The 21474-nt window shown below is 43.1% G+C and overlaps 2 protein-coding genes across 2 annotated transcripts; both read left to right on the top strand.

Annotated features, from left to right (window-relative positions):
- Nucleotides 1–4996: 4996 nt before the first annotated feature.
- On the top strand, nt 4997–12004 carry il11b (interleukin 11b). The gene is made up of 5 exons (XM_041956053.1): nt 4997–5060; nt 10013–10179; nt 10641–10736; nt 10840–11004; nt 11834–12004. Exons 1-5 carry the CDS (start codon nt 5054–5056, stop codon nt 12002–12004), a joined length of 606 nt encoding a protein of 201 aa, XP_041811987.1. The 5' UTR covers nt 4997–5053.
- A 5516-nt stretch (nt 12005–17520) lies between these two features.
- On the top strand, nt 17521–20558 carry si:ch211-171h4.3 (serine/threonine-protein kinase SBK2). The gene is made up of 5 exons (XM_041955925.1): nt 17521–17604; nt 18917–19061; nt 19154–19356; nt 19595–19756; nt 19947–20558. Exons 1-5 carry the CDS (start codon nt 17521–17523, stop codon nt 20556–20558), a joined length of 1206 nt encoding a protein of 401 aa, XP_041811859.1.
- Nucleotides 20559–21474: the final 916 nt, after the last annotated feature.

Consider the following 21474-nt stretch of genomic DNA (forward strand, 5'->3'; position numbering starts at 1 on the left):
CATCTCCTGCCACATGTCACTCCTGGTCCCTATTTTTGACCTCCATCACCAGATGTGTGTGTGTGTGTGTTGCCCCTAACAACCCCTCAGCATCAGGGAAAAGAGATCTGCTGTAACGTTTGGTCACAGACACAGGCAGCTGTGAAAACATAACATACGTCTGTCCTGGTTGGAAAAAGTAAGCGCTGCATACATAACGGTGCATGTATGATGATACAAGGCCCCTGGAGCAGAACCGAGGGTGAGATCAGAGTCATGTCGGGGTCTCAGACAGAACGCCAAGCTCCCACATCCTCAAGAAACTCCACAGGAAGCACCGACACGCCGGCCGCTTGGATTTCTGCTTTGATTTCACGCTTCAGTCATTGTCAATGGGGCGATCGGGCTGTCATGCCGAATTCCTGCCTAATGTGATGCTGTAAATTGGTGGCAGTTTAGTCTGTGTGTTTGAAACCATGCGGCCGTGTTTGATCCCTAAAAATAGTCCATCTGTGTCAGAGCGTCCGGGGGCAGAGCGCCAAAACGGGTCTTTTCACGGCTGAGGCCAAAGCTTCAGTGCAGGTGTTAGCTCGCATCATTTCATGTTCGGACTGTTTGGTCTTCTTTTCTTTCTTAGCATGCTCTCTTGTTGCCGGTAATAACCTTCAATGCTTTCTGTTAATTCATGTCAGAGCCTGTGTGAAAAAAATAGGAGAAACCTGCATCCGTCAGTCATTTGCATGCTGCCTCCCCCACTCGCCCATTCACTGCTGCATTCCTCACATTCCTCCACTGAACAGAGGTCAGAAAAGAGAGAGAGAGGAACAGATAAAAAAGCAGAAGATATCCGGAACGTGGGTGGCTGGGGAAATGATTAGTGGGTCTGTGAAAACCGCTATTGAGGACAAGCCCCCCCCTCCGCCCCCCCTGACAGACGCACTGTCTCTCCATTACCCCATATGGGTATCTTTGATGACAAAAGGAGGCCGGGCGAGTCAGCACTGCAGCCGTTATGACGTGCTTCCCTCTGGTTCGATGCATCACGTTCGCTGGCACAAAGTTCAGCGCTTCGGCGTTTGATGCCATCTGCGATCCGACTCGGCCTGATGACAGCAGCGTCCAGAACAGGTGGAGGGGAGAGGTGGTATATATGAGCATTTCAGGATGCAGCTCTCATGAAGTCGGCTGCATCCTGGTGGGTGGATTTATTATCAGAGACATTTCATAAGAAGCAGGAAACTTGCAGTTTCTTGGAAACTCTGCAACGTCATTCCTCAGATTCAGTTTGAACCCACAAGCAAAACATTTAATGAAGTGCGTAAGATAATGATGCACCATTTACTTTTACTTTAACACACTCATCCAGAGTGACTTAAGCTGGGTAAGTTGTGACTTACTGAACAGAAGTTCAACCTGCTTTGACTCCAAAAAGTTCCGTTCATACAAACATTTGCAGAAGTGAAAGTTAGAGTTTGAAGTGATGCTGCAGGATTCTAGCTTTTATCAACATGACCAGGACACGATTATACCAAATGTTTCTGCAAACTGTTGACTTACATCCAAAATGTATACATGGAACATACATACCTGCAACATATCAATGCATTTATTAGCTTTCCTACAATATAAACCATCTCAACATGTTTGTGTTTACAGAGTTCAAAGCGCTCGGTTCAAGTTCGGAAAAGATCTTGGTTGACTTGAAGCGCGAGACGAAAAGACCCAAACCAAAACCACGATCTCTCCCCAACCAAGTGATTCAGTCGCCTCAGATGATGAAGATATCGTAGCCTAAATCCAAACATGTGAACAGAAACATGCAGTTTATCAATACCACACTTTCTGGGTTAAAAAAAAATGCCAGTGGACACCTCCCCTTATTGATATTAACTGAGTGGACAATATATTAGAAACACTTGTCATTACAACTCACCACAAACTACAAGTGAAGCAATAATTTGTTGCAGGACTTTTGTATTAGACTCACTTCATTTTAGCTCAATGAACTTAATTAATTGGCAACTTGAGTGTAGAAAACAGTTTCCTACTCCCTGTTGAACTGCTGGTTTTGGGACAATCCATGTAAAAACAAAATACTCTGCAAACAGTGGAAAACAACTTGTTTGGCTTTGTGAGGACAGTAATTTAATGTTAAATCCATCCTGTCACACATTTTAAAACAACCCTCCTGAGAAGAAGCTAAAAAGGTGAAGAAGTTCCAGACGGTCTGCAGAATCACTGAAGAGTGAATATGAGCCTGACATGTGTCAGGTGGATACAAGCACAACTTTAAAGCTAACTAATTTGCGTATATGTTCACCATGTAATGCGACTGAGTCTGTCCTCACCAGAAAAACAAGCATATAGGTCATTACTTTTAGGTGGCGTCCTTCTGTAGTAATAATGAAGCAAAGGAGGAAGTCAGGTGATGTAGCATAAAGAGCACATCTGGAGGGAGGTCAGGAGGATGGTTGGGTCAAACAAACAGGATTTTCACCCAGGAGACAGATCATCTTTTCACAAACCTTACCAAGTAGTTTTGGTGGCCAAATCCAAGCAAACTGCGACTATTTCTCAACGCTGACCCCGTGAGGACGAAGGTCCAGGACCAACGAAGGTCGGCCTTCATCAAACCGGCCTGTTGCTGACACTCTTCAAAGGTCACATGTGTCATTTCAAAGTCACAGGCAATCGATGCTTACCAGCGTTCACAGCTCGTTTCTGCTGCCCCCAAGAGGTCAAAAATCAGATAATGCAAGTTTAAACACACAGGATCCGTCTCTGAATCTCAACAATAACAAAAGACGGATTTTGATGACGTCGTGAAGAATCTGGCGTGACTCAGAAATCATGTTCACGGACGCGGTAATGTAATAAAGTTTTATTCATGTTATTTTTATTCATGTTATTAGCATATGTTAGCTAACTTGCTAAGTTATCGCAGCCAGAGGGAGTAAAAGGGGATCTGACACCACTGACAGACGACTGAGTGAAACATACCTTTTACTTGGATGAGATTATAAATCTGTCTTTGTTTGAATGTTGTTGGAAATATTTGATATAATATAAGTACACAGCTCAGTACAACATGTGGCATATGTCAAGTCATTTTTACACATAAATGCAGAAATGTCCCATATTTTACCTTTGAAGGTTCACCCATAATCATAAACATGGTAAGTGGCTAAACTTTTTCATATCATAGTATATGCAGCACATCCTTTGTGTATATTTCATGCCTGTGCAGTTTGGACACAGATGCTGAGTTCAGATTAAGTTTGGTTTTCCTGAACAGCTAACAGCTCCGTTGCTGACCCATTTCTGAGATAATCACACATCAGATCATTTCTAAAATGCTTCAAACATTAAACCAGATGACCGCAGAATATCAGAAGAGTGACCATTTTTATTTAAACCTGCAACAATAACTTTTTGTCCACCGAGGGGCAGCAGAAACAAGCTGCGAACACAACACTGACGTATCAAAACCTTCTAAGTTGATATTAGCAGACAGTTGCTTATTTACACATCCAGCAGTTATGGAGCGACATGCTCTGTGTTTGGTCTCCACCAGCTCCTGAGGGTAATATCTGACTCTTTCACTGCTAAATGTTCACCAGTCAGACTCTAAGTGTGTCCGTCTGCTGTTTGGTGTCCAAAAACGACCCTGTGAGGGTGCTTAAAGGCAACTAAAATGGTGAAATTGTGACCATACAGCTAAACAATGAGCTGAGAGTCACTGTAAAGCTCCGTAAAGCCGAGCAGAGCCGAAGTTTCTGCTGATACTTCTCTGTACATTCACCACCATGAGCGACTCCCACTGTTTTCACATTATCATCTGTCAGTATAAATATATCGATTAAAGCCTTTTTAATCAGGCCACAGTCAGACTAAAGGTAATGCATGATTGAAGCTGAAAGTTTCCCACTCGTGGTGCTACAGAGATGACTTTCACTGGGAGGAACTGACGCGACCCTGAATGCATCACCCAAAAAAATCCTTTGAAGAGCAAAATCTGAACTCTGCAGAATTTCGCAAGCTTCACCTCAATTTCCAGAAAACAAGGGTCAAGTTGTCTTTTGGTGACGTTTCTTCTTTTCTCTTTGGAAAGCAAGCCGGTGAGTTAAAAAAAGCAAAAATCACTGTTCTGCCAAACTCGAGAAATTCCACAAAAGCAAGCGCAGTGAGAGCGTAAAAAACAGAAGTGAGTGAAATGTTATTAAGCCAACACATTTCCTCTTTTTGAGTTTTGGTTTCTGGTTTTCAGCTCCGTTTTATTCATTGATATTTGCAGGAGGCCAAACTGTGAGCACACACTAGCTGCTCGAAAAGAGCATATTCATTGTGTTTGTGGGTGTTTCACCTCACTGTGGCAGGAGGAAGAGGCTCGTTGTTTACTCCGGTTTATCGTCTCTCTTTCATTTATTATTAATAGACTGTGCTGCTGGGATGCCTTCAGTTCATTTGCACACTTTTTTCATTATCCCTCATGATTTCATGATTTCCTGAAAAATAAAAACACAAGAAGAGATAAGAAATGTCTTCTTCTTGTCACTTTTCTCCTTGTTGAGGCTTCAGTTCGTTTACTTTTCCTGTGCTTGTTCTTATTTTCTGTGCGAGCAAGAGACAGAAAACTAAATTATTAAAGTAAAGTCAAATTTGGTGAAGCTAAAGAAGAAAGTGAGGTGATGCCATGAAGCCTGAGAGGGGAGGAGGAGACTGGAGAGTTGCTCAATTTAGTATTTTCTGATTGTTTTATCATTTACTACATTTTGAATCACTTCAACAAGCAAAGAAATTTGAAGCTATGTTAAATGAGGGGGGTTAGAGTATGTGTGTGTGTGTGAGTGTGTGTGTGTGTGTGTGTGTGTGTGTGTGTGTGTGGTGGGGGGGGGTTGTCCAGCGTGGGCGTCGACACTTGAATGGCGACGATGGCTGATGACTCAGGTGATGTGTCATACTCAGTGCTATAAAAGGGAACTTTTACATTTTGTCCACACACACACAAACACACACACGTACAGTACACACACTGGACTCAGAGAGGTTTGTTTACTTCAGCGGGAGCAGAAAGATGAAATGTAAGTTTGTTCATGACACTGTTGGCGAGAGTGTGAGTGTGTGTGTGTGAGAGAGAGAGAGAGACCGGAGGAGGGGGGCTTTACTGCACGTGGTCTTTACTTTTACTTTTAGCCTGAGTGACTTAGAGCGAGTCTGGACTCAATGAGTGAGTGAATGAATGAGTGAGTGAGTGAGTGACTATATGACATTTGTGTTCGCTGAGAAAGTGTTCAAATATGACTGTTTCTTTTGAATCTTACAAGTGACACGCTGTTTGGCATCAGGCTGGGCTGTGATTGGCTGATCCTGTGTGTGTGTCTCTGTGTGCGTGTGTGTGTGTGTGTTAGGGGTTTCCCTGAGTAGTTTGAACCCGTCAGCGATTTGATTGTGTCCTGCAGCATCAGAGTTATTTTAGTTAAGCAGTAACATCTTTGCTTGCAGTGTTGTTTCAGCATGTTAAAAGATTATAATCATACAAATATGGGCAAATTAAAGTGGTGTCATGCCGGGATCAGACTATACACTGTTTTTGTCTGCTGTAATCGACTTTGTGTCAGATTAGGAGGTCATAAGTGTTGACCCCGACCAATCAGAGCTGTCACAATTTACATGGCGGTCGTCAGGTGCTTGGGAGCACCTGGATTTCTTTGTTCCACCTGACAGCATGAAAGTTTGTGTCTGTAAATAAATGAAAGTGAAGCTGGAACCAATTGTGGTCACTGGGCAGTGAAAGTGGGCTCTGGCTATTTCCTGTAGAGTGAATGTGTGGATGGTGATGTCACCCCCGCAGGTGTTTTTATGGGGCTGATATTGAGCTGTCTGACTCTGACATTACACAGCACTCCTATCAAATCGAAGACAACGAGCTGGTTACTAATTAATTACTAAGACACTTTGGTGACGAGGGGCAAAAAACAGAAGCCATAAAAATGTGTGTGCGTGTGAGTGTGTGTGTGTGTGTGTCTCAGAGTTGCAGCATGAGTCAGGTGGTCAGACGGTGATGTCATCATTGCACATCATCAGAGCACTTACTGTAATGTAATCTGCACACTCACTGTACACTGATGGATGATGGATGTCGGTGTTGATGCCAGTGTGCCCCAGTGGCCAAAAGCGGAACTGCAGCAAAAAAATAAAAAAATCATCATGGTCATCGTTTCAATGACAGTGCAAGCAGCCCTCTGCATTTCTATGTATAATTATAATATGTATAATGTAATTTAAAACAGTAACAGTTATGTGAAATTATATATGTACAGTATAATCAATGCATTTGCCAATATTCCAAAACACATCCCTGATCGTCTAGTTTAAAGATTCATAGACGTCTTTTCTCTTGTTGTTACCAGGTGAAAAAAAAAACATAACAGAAACACTTTGGGACGGACATATTATCACTTTATTAAGTTGTATAAAGTTCTTCTGATTATTGATTAGTGCAGCTTTTAGTTCTACCTCTGAAGGAAATGATTCCTTCACACGTGGTTTGCCGGTTCCTTGGCAGTTAACAGTTTCTTGGTGAACTTGTTGATTTTGGAGGAAGTTGATAGGGCATGTTCAGGGCACTTCCTGCCAGACGCTGCTCACATCTCTTCAGAAGTTCACTGGAAGTTCTTGAAAGTCAGAGGTCTGGCTGAGGACATGAGGCATTCACTGTGTCAGAAAGCACAGGAAACTCCAGCGTTTCTGCGCAGCGTCTGACGAGCTGGAACGGAAACCGTGGAAGTGAGTGAGACGCTGCGTGCGTGTGGGGGTGTGTTGATGTTTCGTGAGTGAGCTGATGAAACGAGCTGCTGAATGCATCAGAGAGGGCCAATTCACTCTGCTTCTTAAGCACTTCTGCGCTGAGTTGTAATGCTGTCACAGCTGTTTACGCTGCCAGATACATGACTGCACTCTACACTGCTGGGGGATGTTTTTCTAGCATGACAGAGGAGTTTTGCTGATGTCTTCTTTTGTCATTTTCCAACGGCCTTTTGACATTTTTTCCAAATTTCCTGTTTGTGTCTTTGGCTGACTGAAAACTCACGAAGCCTGTTATTGGATGTAGACGAATTGTGATGCAACAGCTGGTATTTGGCAGAAAGCTGTGAGAGAACATCTGTTTGCTGTCATTTAGGACTCTAATGGGACTGTTTAAACGCTGCTTACAGGAATCATCTGACTGGCTCAGTTAAACCACAGTTTTTTTACGTTATCAAGCAGAATTCAGGAGAAGTGAAAGGTCTCGTTCCCAGATGTTACCTCGCCTCACCTGACCTCACCACAACAGCCAGCCGCGGAAATGCAGTCAGGCAGACTAAACTGTGAAAGTCAATGTCAGAGATGTACTGTGTGTTTTCTGCAGCTGCCACGTGACCCCATGCAGGAATAAACAAGTAAAGCGTGTGTCAGCCTCTGAGGCACCAAAATGCAGGTTGTGCAAAGATGTTAAAGTCATAATCCTGCATATTTTCATGAAATCACACTTCATTTTTAATAGTGTTCACAGTCTGCATTTTTCAGCAAAAGCCTGTCATTACATTAAGATTCTGTAATTACCTCTGTATCTATAAAGGGTCATTGTCAATGGCGGAGTCCGCCACCGTGCACAGGCTCCAGATCACTTGGATCACTGCTGTTCCTTTAAAGAAGGCCTTACTGATTACATGCTTTTATGAATAGTTGTAAAGAAGTGTACTGTATGTTGATCTTCTAGGCTTCATTTGATAAGACAGACAGAGAGAGATGGGGGGGCGACCTGCAGCTAAAGGCCACACAGGTTGGAACTGAAGCTACAGGTGCCCCCATATGTGAGGGTTTTTTTTATAGGAATCTGCATGACTGTGACCTGTTCCTGAGATCTGAATAACTACATAATGATAACTCACTGATAATTAAAAGACATCAATTATGAACTTGTGTTCTATAGGAATTTTAGTCCAATTAAAAATAATTTATGCATAGTTAAACGTAAACTCATCATATATATAAGCACAAATCGGAGGTAAGAATGAAACAATGAAGGGTCATTACAGCTTCATTAAGACTCCACTTCACTAAAGGCTGACTAAAGTTTTTAGCTCAAATAAAGTCAAGAACAGATGAAACTACAAGAAGCGGACTGGACTTTCGGCACAGTGACCTTTGACCTTTTAAATAAACAGAGCGTAATTGCTGCTGTGAGTGTGTGAACGGCAGTAAAAGTGTTTAAAGTGTGAGACTCTCTCAGTAAAGTGGATGTTTTCTCTCTAAAGAGTGCAGCCTGAGGCGTCTGCTGCTGATGTCACCACACAGATTGATCTGAGTCACGGCCCCCCCCTTTTCCAACAGGAGGCCCAGAGCAGGCTGGGAAGAAAAAAAAAACCCACGGCATACCTCTCATTCCTTTACCGTGACCTCACAGCAGCGCACAGCTCGCTTCTTTGTTGGCCGGGGTTATGGGATTTTTTGAAGTTGCTTACAGACGTGAAATGATCTTGATTTCCTTGAATGGAGATGATCATTGGTTAAGAAAGCAAAGCAAACCACAGAGGAGTTCAGACAAAGAGACAACTGTTGTGATTCTGTGATGCATTTATAAAACAGGGGGTCGTCAAAGGCTGAGGGTTATTCATTCAAAGTGAGCAAGTGTTTTTGTAAAGTTCCTGAGGGCAAACAGTGAACAAGGGAGTTAGCGATTAGCTTGATGCTAGCCCATTAACAGCTTTGTACTGTAAACTAAATGTTACAGGAAGCCAGTGCAGAGCAGCTAAAACTGGACTGAAGTGCTTTGTCCTCGTGGTTCTGGTTGGTCTGCAGAGTTTTGAATGAGCTGAAGACGCTCAGTGCTTCTCTTCAGTGCGTTAAATAAAGCCATGAATCAGTTTTTCAGCGTCTTTTTGATTCGTCGTACTTTCGCTGAAGTCTTCGTCACCTTGTTGAAGCTGAGATCTGAATCCAGGAACATCAAAGCTTGAACCCTCACAGTTAAATTAATAATCCTAATCATGACAGCAGGAATACAAGTGCAGCAACCTGTAATGCAACAGACTGCGTAGCCAATAATTTTACAGCTTGCCTTTATTTCTTCTCTTCATTGTTGCAGCTAACACTGATCTGATTTTCCTGCAGTGATAATTCGCAGGACCACAATTTATCTCATAAACATGAGTCATCAACCAAGACGAGTTAAGACATAAAAAATATCTACGCCAAAAGATAACAGATTATGTTGCATATGTGAACTGTCCTCTAACCTTTTAACCTTGTGTTTAAATGTTTCCCAGAAACAAAACAACTGATGGGCCTGCAGACAGATTTCCTCCCATCACACTCAGCCACTGATAAGATAACCGTAAATACGCATCTGACCTATTTCGGTGTCTGAACCTCCATCCACACCACAGAGCTTTCACCTCGAGCCTGAGCTGCTGCTCTAATCTGAGTCTTTGAATGACTGTTCACGTCTGGATTACAGGATGCGGCGTCTATCTGATGCTAATGATGCTGAAATAAAAGGCATTTTTATCAGAGTTTGAAGGGTGAACCTGTGAAAATGTGAACAGCTTGTTGTCTTGTTGTGTTGCGGCTGCTTCTCGGTAACCAGTCGAGGATGTCAGATAAATGCCTTATTGTTTCTTTACTCGCAGACAAAAGCAGAGCACAGCTGCCTCTGGCTTACTGTTGCATGACATGTGCAGCTTTGTTGTTTTCTCAATGATTCACACACGCACACACCAGGTCCAGGTCAGGAGGAGGGAGAACAATGTGAGCTGCTATCTGCTGGAAGCGAACGCAGCCCAGTAGCCACCTGTTACTGGGCTGTCTGTGTGGTTGTGAGTGCAGCTGTAAGCGCAGCGAGCGACCAGCTGAGGGTTCATCACCTGCTTCCCTGTGGACGGGGAGCTGCAAGGTGCAGGGCTGGTTACCCACAGGTTCGAGCTACGGTGGCCCTGAGTAGAGAAAACGCATGCAAATACAGAAGCACTCACACCTTCTCTTGTCTTTTCAGTGATCCATGACTCCGCCCCTTGTCTCCTCCACCTGCTGCTGCTGGCTGAGCTGTTTGTCCATTCGTCGTCTCGTCCCGCCAGCAGTCCGTCGCTCTGCGGCATGTTTGGAGCCATGATGCCTCAGGTGGAGAGGCTGATGAGCTTGTCCGAAAGGCTCCATGACTTGGTAAGATTTCACTGGGATTTGTGCAAACTTCTCATATAATAATGTTTCCCATCAGGTAGAAAATTACCATAATTTAACTTTCACTGCTGTAATGTCAGAACAGATAAACAGCTTTTACAATAAGGAACACTAAACAAACGAACAGATCAATACAGATACCGATAAACAGACAGAAATCACTAACTGTTGCTATAAATAGACGTTTATTGCCTGTTTAGTAACAGAATGTACAGTATATTTTAATAACATTTAATTATATAATTGTCCGCATATAAATTTTAGTCCATATAAATCTCATATAGACAAATGGCGGTGAGAGGTGAGCTGAATGTTTTATCCGAATTGATCATTTAAGGTGGAATTTTTCACCCTTTTTTCAACATTTTTAAGACTCCAGTAACATCTTTGAAATATAATTTTGTTTTTAAAGTAACCTTCACTTCTCGTCATGTTCCCAACAGACAGACGACGAGCTCTTAAACTTTGCAGGAGTGGAACACGGACTCAGCAGTCTTCCTCATATACAACACGACGCTGGATATTTCAGCTCTCTGAAGGTGAAGTTTCTCCAAACGCTGTGTTTCTGCAGTGAGTGTACATCAGGTAAGAACATAAGCAGCAGGTAAATTAATACTCCCCCTGCCTGTAATGTCTCCACAGGTGAACGAGTCCCTCTCTCAGCTGTATGTGTACACTCAGTCCTTCAGACTTCACGTTGACTGGTTGAAAACAGCCAAAGAAGACGTCGGTTTGTCCTGGTCAGCCGAGGCCGTCTGCACTCGCCTCCCGCAGCTTTCCAACCTCGTTAATGCGTCTCTTCACCAGGTGAGAAGGCTGTCTGGAACGGCCAATGCATTTCTTTTTATTCCAGCACAAGTTAGAATCGTATAATCGGTAAAAAGGAAAATTTGCTAAAGAAATTTTAAAAAGTTGTTATGGAACAGTAACCTGGAAATGGAAAGTTGAAGCAGGAAATGGACAAAATGATTTTAAAAAAAGATGAAAACAATAAAACTAATTATGAAAAAGCCATGACTAATAGGTATTTGGGTGTGTTTTTGTGAAAGTTATTTATCGTAATTGCTGAATGTACGGATCATGTACAAGTTGAAGATGAATCATAATGTTTCAGTCATGAGTTTTTGCTTTTTGTTGTTGTTGTTTTATTATTTTTTTTTTTCTCGATAAAACTGTAATAGTACTTTAGGGGTAGGGTTTAATAAGTTTACACTTCTTCCTACTCCCTTTCACTCATGTAATCTGAGATCAGCATGCACTGAAGAAGGTGATTATTTTTTTGTTTAATTAATTAATTAATTAATTATTTTTTTCTCTTTCTTTTCTTTTCTTCTTTATTCACTTTTGTCTGTTTGCTCTGTCTTTCTTTGTTTTTTTACATGTTCGAAATAAAGGAATCAATCAATCAATCAATCAATCAAAAAAAAAAAAGCTAAATTTTCAAATGAATTAAGCAGTATGCACTAAAATGGTCCCATTTTTAACCCATCACTTCTAGTTAAGTTTAATAAATATAAAGCAGGTCATTGTTGACTCCTGTTGTCCAGGTGTGATGCTCCCATCCCACTCCATTGTGCAGGTAAAGGCCTCGTTGTGGCCTCGTTGTCTGAACCTCTCTCATCTCTTCTGTCTCCAGATCAGCCAGGAGGTTCCTCCGTCGCCGTCTCCCTCCTTCCCCGTCGTCTCCACCACCTTCGATGTGCTCCGGGCCTCCGTCGAGATCTCCGAACAGCTTCAAGCCTTTTGTGATTGGTCCAAGCGGCTGTTACGGCATCTCCAGAGACAATCCCGCTGCCCGAGGCATTAAACCTCCACCTTCAGCACACAGCTGATGATGTTTTCCCAGAAAACCGCCGTTAGCTGATCAGATTCTTACCCAGCAAGGATTTTATCCGTGCTAGCAGCATCTCTTCAGTCGGTTGGTCTTGACTGAAATATCTCAACACATATTGGATGGATTGCCGTGAGGATATTCATGATGCACAGATGCAGTCTAATGCCTGTGGTGATCCCCTGACTTTCCCTGTAGCGCCACCCGCTGGTCAAAGTTTTCTCTCATTCAATGAAATATTTCAGCATCTAGCGGATCGCTAGTCATAGAATTTAAAGCAGACATTCATGTTCTCCCCAGAATCATTTCTAATCACTTCCTTGATCCCCTGACTTAACATCTTTACAGCGCCACCACCTGGTCCAAAATTAGTCCAAAACTTTTCTGGTTTATGATCAAATTCCTACAAACTTTTCACATCAGATTTGTGTTTTGTGCTGCTTAGCAAATGTTAGAACTGCTATACTAAGATGGTTAACATGTTAAACATCACGCCTGCTCGTCATTTTGAGCATGTTAGCAAGCCGGTGTTAGCGTTTAGCTCAAAGCGTGCCGCAATACAGCCTCTCAGAGCTGCTAACATCAGCTGATCTGACGCACAGATCACCAAACAAAGACGAACTTCAGGAGGCCTTTAATCGCAGAGTTGAAGCTGTCTTGACGACAGCCAGATGTTGGGTTGTTTAACATCTGTTCAAACTGTACGTTTACCGCATGTTTAAGATGTTTACCACATTTTCCACGTAGCTTTTGATACTGTACTAATGCACTGAGCAGGTACTCCCACCTGTGACCTCCACTCCTGTGAGACTGTTTACATTCACAGTGCCTGCAAAGTGTTGATCTACTCAATGAGCTAAATGACAAGCAAATGTGGAACATTTAATATTTTTCTACTGTTTTTTTACTATTATTATTAACTATTTAGGAGGCTATTTATGTGCTTTTTATAATATGTATGTGACAGTGTATAGAGTGAGATGCAGGCATCTCACCTTTTTTTATGGGTATCTATTATGTAATATTTAATAATATTAATAATAAAATATTGTCATAGTGACCTTTACAGTACTATTTATATATTTTGTACGTTTTGTTTTACATGAAGTCTTTAATAAAATGTCACAGCTGAAACAGAGATCTGACTGCTTTATGGTGCTTTACTGCCTCATGTAATCACACGTTACACTGAATCAGCGATCTGATCCAAACCCTGAAAAACTCTGCAGGTGGAAATAATCCTAAAGGTTGAGCTGAAACTCTTTTCTTCCCATTTTCTGATGTAGTTCAATGGTCAAGACGAGGGTTAGTTCTGATTCAAAAGCTTCTCGGATGACACCTTTTTTCTTGTGACGGCAGGAAAAGCACAGCTGTGACTGATAACTAATAACGACGCCTCTGTTCCAATGAAGTGAGCCGTGAGTGGCAGAGAGCCGGCGTGAACAACACCAGGAGCCCGAAACTGAAGCAACAGAGTGAAATTCAATCATTAACATTCCCAAACTGCTCAACCTCAACCCGAACAACGCTTCCAAGAATGGAAGTTTGCTAATGCAATGGATTTGTAATAATTTATCAGGATGTTAACTGTAAAGAACAGTGCACTTTGACTTTAATTAAAATAAATGAAACTAATTAAGCTAAACTTCTGTTGGTACACTTCCAATTAGGTAATTACAATTAAATGCTGAGATAGCACAACCTTGGTTAGTGCAAAGCAGGTAAGCTGAGAAGCACAAACGTGCATTCAAGCTGCAGGCAAACGTACAATTTAACACATACAAAGAAATTAATAAAGAGTTCGATTTTACTTGAGTTTAATAGAGCTGTTCTTAAAAGAAAAGTCATCTGGAAAACATCAGCAGCTTTTAAAAACCAACACATCTGTCTCAGTTTGTTTGTAATTACCCCGTGTTTAGGACCAAATTACACGGTTCTTTGAGGAGATTGTTGTTAATGGAAATAACAGAACAGTAAAATAAAGCATGGCCGACACTTTCTCGTCTGTCGCTGTTGATACTGATGCAGAAGTAATGAGAGTAAATGTTACACACACACACACACACACACACACACACACACCACTGCTGTTCAGCCACGAGTGACATGAAGCTTCACACAGTGACTTGCATAATGTCAGCGTGTTGACATGTGGCCACGGACAGATGATCTCACGCACAGACAGACTCACCCTGTAACCAATGCCGGCCTCCAGGAAGCGTCCCAGCGATCCTGCTGTTGTATTCGTGGACTGTGGTCACTGGTAGCAGCTGAGAGCTACAACCCCCCCGGGGGGGTCTGGGTCCAAGAGGAAAATCCTTTAGCTGGAAATAGTGAGGAAGGAGGGAGGAAGGGGGTAAAGAAAGAAGGAAAGAAATGTTTCATGTGATATTTGAGTGACAGGTGATAACTTGTTGACTGACAGCTCAACAGCTGTAAGTTGTTTGGATGTCACAGGTGAGAAATGGGAACAACACACTTAGTTTCCCCTTCTTTTTGTCTGCAAAGACTATAACTGATTTCATAATACACTGATTAAAATGAATCGCTAACATATTAGCTTTAATGAGCCTCATGACCAAACAAGTAACTACTAAGGATCATCATTTTAGTTGTACTTTAATATTCAGTGTTGCAGACTTCAATACATTGACACACTTAGAGTTGCACAACAGTGTGAACGACACTTCACACTTATAGCAGCAGGTCAGTGACACCAGTTAGTGGAGATGAAGGCTTGTCACGACCGAAACTTCCTCCCGAGAGGAACAGCAGCTTCGGTTGTTCCAGGTCCCTGAACTGACACCTGTTTACGCTCCGGTGACGAGCCCTCTAGTGGCCGTAGTATCACTCATGTCTTTCTTTAACCTGTGAAGACCGTTAATGACATGATGCTGACATGCAACCTAAAAGTGCCTCACGCTCAAGGCTTTACATAGAAGTACAAGAGCACACACACACACACACACACACATGCAGAAAAGCACACTCTCTTTATCTTTCTCTCTCTACAGAGCACACACAGAGGTAAAGTGTGAAGGGAGGAAGAAGTTAATGTCCAAATGAGGGATGAAAAGTAGTAAGAACACACACTTTCTCTCTCTCCCTCTCTCACACACACACACTCACTCACACTCGTCCAGAGGGAGGACAGGGGGAGGAGTGGACGTGAGGACATATCACTTTGGGATAAAAGTTGCAGCAGCAGCAGACATGAAATCCTCCAACGAGCTCATTGGACGGCTTGTGGAGTTTCTCCACTGACTGAAAACGACCAGACTCTCGCTGCAGCAGACTGAGGTCCGACGGGCTGAGCTGCAGGTGGAACCAAGACCCAGCAGATGAGGATCCGCGAAGGATTTCCAGACAGGTGCACCTGCTGAATGAGGAGCAGGACGGCAGATTTCTCACTGAAGACCGCTGAACCGAACCACAGCTGCAAAATGACAGTAAGTCAAAGCAGCTGCAGGAATTATCTCACTGCTCCCAAACCAACAAGAGGCTTCGCTGATATTTGTGCAGGATTTTCTGCCTTTGCTGGATACACTGGAGGTGGAATTCAATGTGTGGTGCTCACAGTGTCGAGCACCTCTGTGAATAGTCTTCATGGGAACTACTTTTTTTTAAAAAGTAGTGTTCTGTAGAGTAAGAACAGCAGTGATTCTAGAGAGATGTTGCTGAAATTATCATTATTATTATGAAATGAAAGATGGCAGAGACAGATATGTGATAACCTGGACAAATACTATCTGCACGGAGAGACACCACACAAGCTAAATGAGATGAAACATATGTTTTTGTCATTTGGATGGACTGACCCTTTAAACACGAGTTTAACTATCAAATGCAGAATGTTGCACATGTGGAGTATTTGATCACTTCCTCACCATAGATAATGCAAAGAGATGTACGTGTATTTATGTGATTTTAATTTACAAATCAACACTTTTTAAAGGACTCATGATGTCTGATGCAGTATTTCAGTTGAAGTTACTGTGAAGCAGATTTTAAACCTGTTTTAGAATCATAAATATATTTCTTACAGTGTAATTTTTGACATAAATTCTCCTTAATAACATGACATTACTGTAGATACTCCCATTAAGGTGTTGTCATCATTAAATCCATAATGGGCTTTATTTCCTAATAATGTCATAATTTAAAAGAAGTTAAATCCCAGCTTGTGAAGTCTTTCATCTAGAAACTGGTAGATTTCTGCTCTTATTGAGATCTTATTGCTCTAACTCATGGAAATATTCATGAATAATGTTTTGCATGCATATCGACTATCGGCTTTGATGTCTCATTTAAGATACTGTTTGTGAACACGTGTGACCTGGAAGTTGTTCAGTCGTCTACGACCACTAATTCTTCACACACATTAAGTCGAACACTTAAATGTTTGATCATTAATGTCAGAAATTACACACACACACACACACACACACACACACACACACAGAAGATCTTGTCATTCATCACACTGTGTTTGTGATCCAGAGATCCATTTCCATGTAAAGGACATCATCACGACATTTATCTCTGCCACACACACACAAACACACGCACACACACACACGCACACACACACACACACACACACACACGCACGCACTGCAGCTCTTGTGTGTGTGTCTTACGTAACGTTCGCGGCGTCTCTCTGTGAAGCTGTCGGAGTTGTTCTTTGCTGGCTCAGACCGGTGTCACCTCCTCTTACACTCGTTTAAACCCGACCAGCTCTGAGCTCGTCAGCTATGCTGCTCACTGAATACCTTCTTACCCCCCACCCTCCACCACGGGTCCAGTTGTATTCACACCATCAGCAAAATCTGAATTTTTCCACCTACGCCTCTGAGCAGGCGCCGGACTTTAAGCTCCTGCTCCACTTTCACCAGAGTTTTTCAGATGAACTGAATGATTAATTGGTCGTTTATGGGTTGATCCCATCATCGTTGTCCCCAAAAGATTCTCAAAGCACAGCAACGAAACATGATGCAGAGTTTATTTTGATCACATCAAGTCAGAAAATCTGACTCAGTTTGATGCATTAGAAACACTTTCTTGCATCAAGAACCTTATGAAAATAGTTACTGCATGTCACTATTTTATTTCAAGCAACCTAAGAACCGTATAGTAACCTGATATTTCAAGTTTCTATTTTAGCTATTTGTCTCAGACTGGCCTGAATAGATCTGTAATTAGAGCTCAGAACAAACACTCAGAGGTTAGAGTTCGGTTTCCACTCGGACCACCCACACTAATAATGTTTTCACTCATCGAGCTGATCGATTAGACGTCACACGGCTGCACACAAACATTTGATCTCTTTGTTCAGCAGTAATCTGTTGCATCTTCCTCATGAAGCAGATGCAGGTTTATCAAACATGTTGTCGAGTGTGTGTGAATGAAGCCTCGGCAGGAATTCACAGTTTCTGTGAAGCACATCAGCGGCTCTGAGCTGCTCTCTAATGAGCTGTAATGAGCATGTCTGGATGTACAGCGACACCAAAGCCCAGCCGGGACCCCCCGGGGCCAGCTGTGGTGGAAACATCAGCGTTCCACCAGACAAAACAACCGTCAGTGTGTGTGTGTGTGTGTGTGCGTGCGTGTCAAAGGATTTCATGAGGCTATTAACAGACATGTTTATACCCGAGGATCAGGGTGCCAGCATCACCATGACGACAATCATCACGGCAACAGTTGCGCTACATTCCAAATAGCTACAAGCAATTCGTCTCTGAAAAGAAGCATTTAAACCCCTCAAATGTGTGTATTCGCCTCAAATGCAGCCAGTGGAAACACTCTGATTCACTCAGATGCAGCCAGTGTTCAGGTTTTGAGCTTTAACTGTGTTTGATGAGTCAAAATGTCCACCACAAGAAAGGTCACCAAGCTGTGATGGTGCTGTTTTTTTATCTTTCCAAATTAATGGATTCAAACCAGCGTAATTTTTTTAGGTTTATTTATTATTATGAGGCTTTTGTCGTCTAACTCTAACCATGGCTGCCTCCCATTCAGCAGCAGAAGGGGGCAGGAAATAGTGAGGGTAAACATGACCTGCAGGAACTAGAACGGCAAAGTCCTCAAACCCACCGCAGCCAGACGTCGTCCTTTCTTCTCTGCTGCTTGTGCTGCTTCACTTTACGCTTCGAAAACAAGAATGTAAGCAAACAACGTTTCCCGAATGAGGAGTCAGTCCCAACCGTCTCTCAAACTGACTGGAACCTCATCAAAGATTCAGTGAAACTGAGACTAAACAACAGAGGAGGGGGTTTTCTAACAACTAAAATGACACAACGGAGCGCTGGAGGGAACAGCGACAGGTGTGCTGCACAAACACCTGGTCAGCGTTTGGTTTGGTTTAGGAAAAGATCACGGCTTCCTGGTTTGGGTTGCCACTCAGTTAGTTTCCTGTGTGAAACCTAAAGTCAGCGTTGACTGATTCTAACGTGCATGACATAAGTTAAATATTATTCATATTAATTGAAGCGTTACTCACCTTTTGTATGGTTATATTTAGGCACTCAAAGCACTTGGTTACAGTTAGGGAAAGATCGTGGTGTTGGTTTAATCCAGAAAAAGTCTGCAGTGGCTTGAAGCACAAAAAAATATTTGTATTAAAATCCAACTAAAACCAAAATCTTTTTCTGAAAATAACCAAAGTGCTTTTGTTGTTTAAACTTAAATGGGAGTCTGGATGTGAACCTGGACTCAGGAGTCCAAATCCTGCAATCTGACAGTCCACCATCCACCCTTGCCACCTCCCGTGGTCTACTTATAATGAGCGCACCTTGGAGGCAGGTGTGAGATCAGTTTGTACACCATCACTAACTTTTGCGCCACAGAAACTCATTTAATGTCACTGTTTTGTTCTCTGTGTGTGTCCAGGCTGCCGCGAAGCTCCTGGACGAGATGTGTCACCTGACGGCTCAGTCTCTGACGCCGATGGACACATCGGAGCACTTCAGGGTCCTGAAGCTCCTGGGCGAAGGCTCGTACGGAAAAGTCATGCTGGCCGTGCACAGGAAGAGAGGTGAGGGGGGAACTTCTCCACACATCTTCATTATCGCCTCAACACGCACACAAAAAAGAGCCACATCAGTATCTTTCCCTTGCGTCCGTCAGGTACTCCGATGGCTCTGAAGTTCTTCCCCCGTGAGTCCACCTCTCTGTTCTCTTTCCTGAGGGAGTATAACCTCTCCCTGTCCTTCTGCACCCACCCGTCCCTGACCAGGGCCCTGGGAATCGCCTACTCCACACCCTCACACTACGTCTTCGCTCAGCAAGCTGGCCTCTTTGGAGATCTCTACGACGTCATCCTGCCAGAGGTATAAGCTTATTCTGAATAAAACAACATGGATTTATTGTGGTTTTTATGGTCGGACTTCTACCTTTTGGTGAAACGCAAAAGTGGGAAGGGACAGATTCTCTTCAGCCGAAGAAATAACTGCTCCTGCTTATGGTTTGTAGTCAGGTTTGCAGTCACGTCCTCACTTCAGATGATGTGTTGCATTGTCAGCGTTAACAGCACAGCTCACACACGCTTCTCCTGCCGTCACCCTCCAGGTCGGTATGGAGGAGGACTGCTGTCAGAGGGTGGTGTCTCAGCTGGGTGGAGCGCTGGCCCACCTGCACTCTCTTGGTTTCGTCCACAGAGACGTCAAACCGGAGAACGTCTTCCTGTGTGACTCCGCCTGCCGCTGGGTCAAACTGGGCGACTTCGGCATGGTCAGTTTGAGACGTGTACTATTCTAAACATAAAAACATACAGAGAACGACAGCATTAATGGTTCCTCACTCACGCTGAAGTGACTGTAGCAGCTGGAAGTCAGGTGACCTTATCATAGAGGGTGGGTGGATGTATTTATTACTGTAGCCGATTTCTACATGTTTCCTTGCTGTATATATTCTCCACCAGGTGAAGGCCCGCGGCACCAGGGTCCCAGAGGTCTGGTACAGGTCTCCGTACTGCACCCCTGAGGCCGAGGTCGCTCGCGGAAACGAGGACAGTAGGAGAAGCACGAGCGACGGCGTTAAAGAGGATGAGGAGCAGAACACGAAGCCGAGAGTTTGGGAGTCTGTGGAGTCCAGCACGGACAGCTGGGCGCTGGGGATCCTGACCTACGCCATGCTCACCGGCACCCACCCGTGGGCCGAAACAGCCAGCGACTGCCTCTCATACCTGAAGTATCAGGAATGGTTCGACAGGGCGAGAGGGCCTGACGATGAGCTGGACGTGTGGGCAGAGCCGCCTGCCGACAGCGCCCAGGATGTCATCAGCGGAAAGAAAGGCCGCCCTCCCGTCGCGCCCCAGTTTGCATGTTTCACCCCACTGGCCTGCTCCTTCTTCCACTCGCTGCTCGACCCGAGGCCGCGGCTTCGTGGACGGCCCGAGGATGGACTGAGTTACCTCGGAGGGGACTGGGTGATGGAGAAGGAGAGGGTGCGGCTGGAGGAGAAGAGGAAGAAGAGCAGAGGGAAAGGAGCCATCAGGAACATGAAGGAGATGGAGGGGAGAGGAGAGCGATGAGGAACTGATGAAGATGAAGAAGAAAGATTTGACAATGTCCTGCTTTTCTTTTTTATGAGTGTAAATTAAATATCTCAAACAAAAAAAATTCCAGCTCTCAGAACAATTTTAAGTGGTTAATCAATCAGTTAATTTTGAGAAACTGAGGCCAGCAGTTGTTTCAGTCATGATCTCCCTTGTTTTTGGAAGACAGTTAATTAATATCTTTTTAATTGATTAAAAAATATTTACTATAGCACTCCCTGGACCTTTTATATCACATTAAAAATGAAAGCAGCTGCATTTCTGGCCACTATTTATGTTTTATAAGTGCTGTAATGTGAGCTTGTAAAGGATACTGTCTTTAGTGCACAGCATCTATATTTGGGTCGAGACTTTTGGCTGTATACATCAGAGTATACAGCCAAAATACAGTCTATATACAGCTATGACCTGTAGATAGACTGCAGAAGCCTTTTAACAGCCATAAACACGTCTGCTAGCTGACTGAGAGCTGCGAAAACCACAACTCGCTTTAAAAAGTGTCTCAAAGGCCAGAAATACTGAGTTAATATCAACCTATTCAGAGATACTTTCTCCAGGTGAATATTTTATGCAGCATATTTTAACCGCACTTGTGTACGAAGCACTGTAAACGTAGCTGGCAGCTAGCAACTTTTAGCTAACGTGAGTCTTGTATATTAGCATGTTAGCACTGACCGAAGCTGTAGCACTTTTGTAGCACCTTCTCTTATTATGTCTAATGAGTGCAGTTAATTAAATATAGTGTTTTAAATTATGATTTAATTTATTAAATCCACTATTAACATCAACACTGCAATGCTTTTCAAATGCTTTTGACACAATTTAAGTATACAATGTAAAGTGCTTGTTTATTGATGTAAATGTATCTACAATACTACCAAAATATAATTCA

This window comes from Chelmon rostratus, chromosome 16 (genome assembly GCF_017976325.1).
Source record: "Chelmon rostratus isolate fCheRos1 chromosome 16, fCheRos1.pri, whole genome shotgun sequence".
Taxonomy (NCBI): Eukaryota; Metazoa; Chordata; class Actinopteri; order Chaetodontiformes; family Chaetodontidae; genus Chelmon; species Chelmon rostratus.

Excerpts from the sequence above, each read along its gene's own strand:
- si:ch211-171h4.3 (XM_041955925.1), top strand. The coding sequence starts at position 17,521 with ATGTACAGCGACACCAAAGCCCAGCCGGGACCCCCCGGGGCCAGCTGT. Across the intron at positions 17,605-18,916 it reads TTCCACCAGACAAAACAACC|GCTGCCGCGAAGCTCCTGGA; the intron begins GTCAGTGTGTGT and ends GTGTGTGTCCAG. Across the intron at positions 19,062-19,153 it reads GGCCGTGCACAGGAAGAGAG|GTACTCCGATGGCTCTGAAG; the intron begins GTGAGGGGGGAA and ends TGCGTCCGTCAG.
- il11b (XM_041956053.1), top strand. Across the intron at positions 10,737-10,839 it reads GATATTTCAGCTCTCTGAAG|GTGAACGAGTCCCTCTCTCA; the intron begins GTGAAGTTTCTC and ends ATGTCTCCACAG. Across the intron at positions 11,005-11,833 it reads TTAATGCGTCTCTTCACCAG|ATCAGCCAGGAGGTTCCTCC; the intron begins GTGAGAAGGCTG and ends TTCTGTCTCCAG.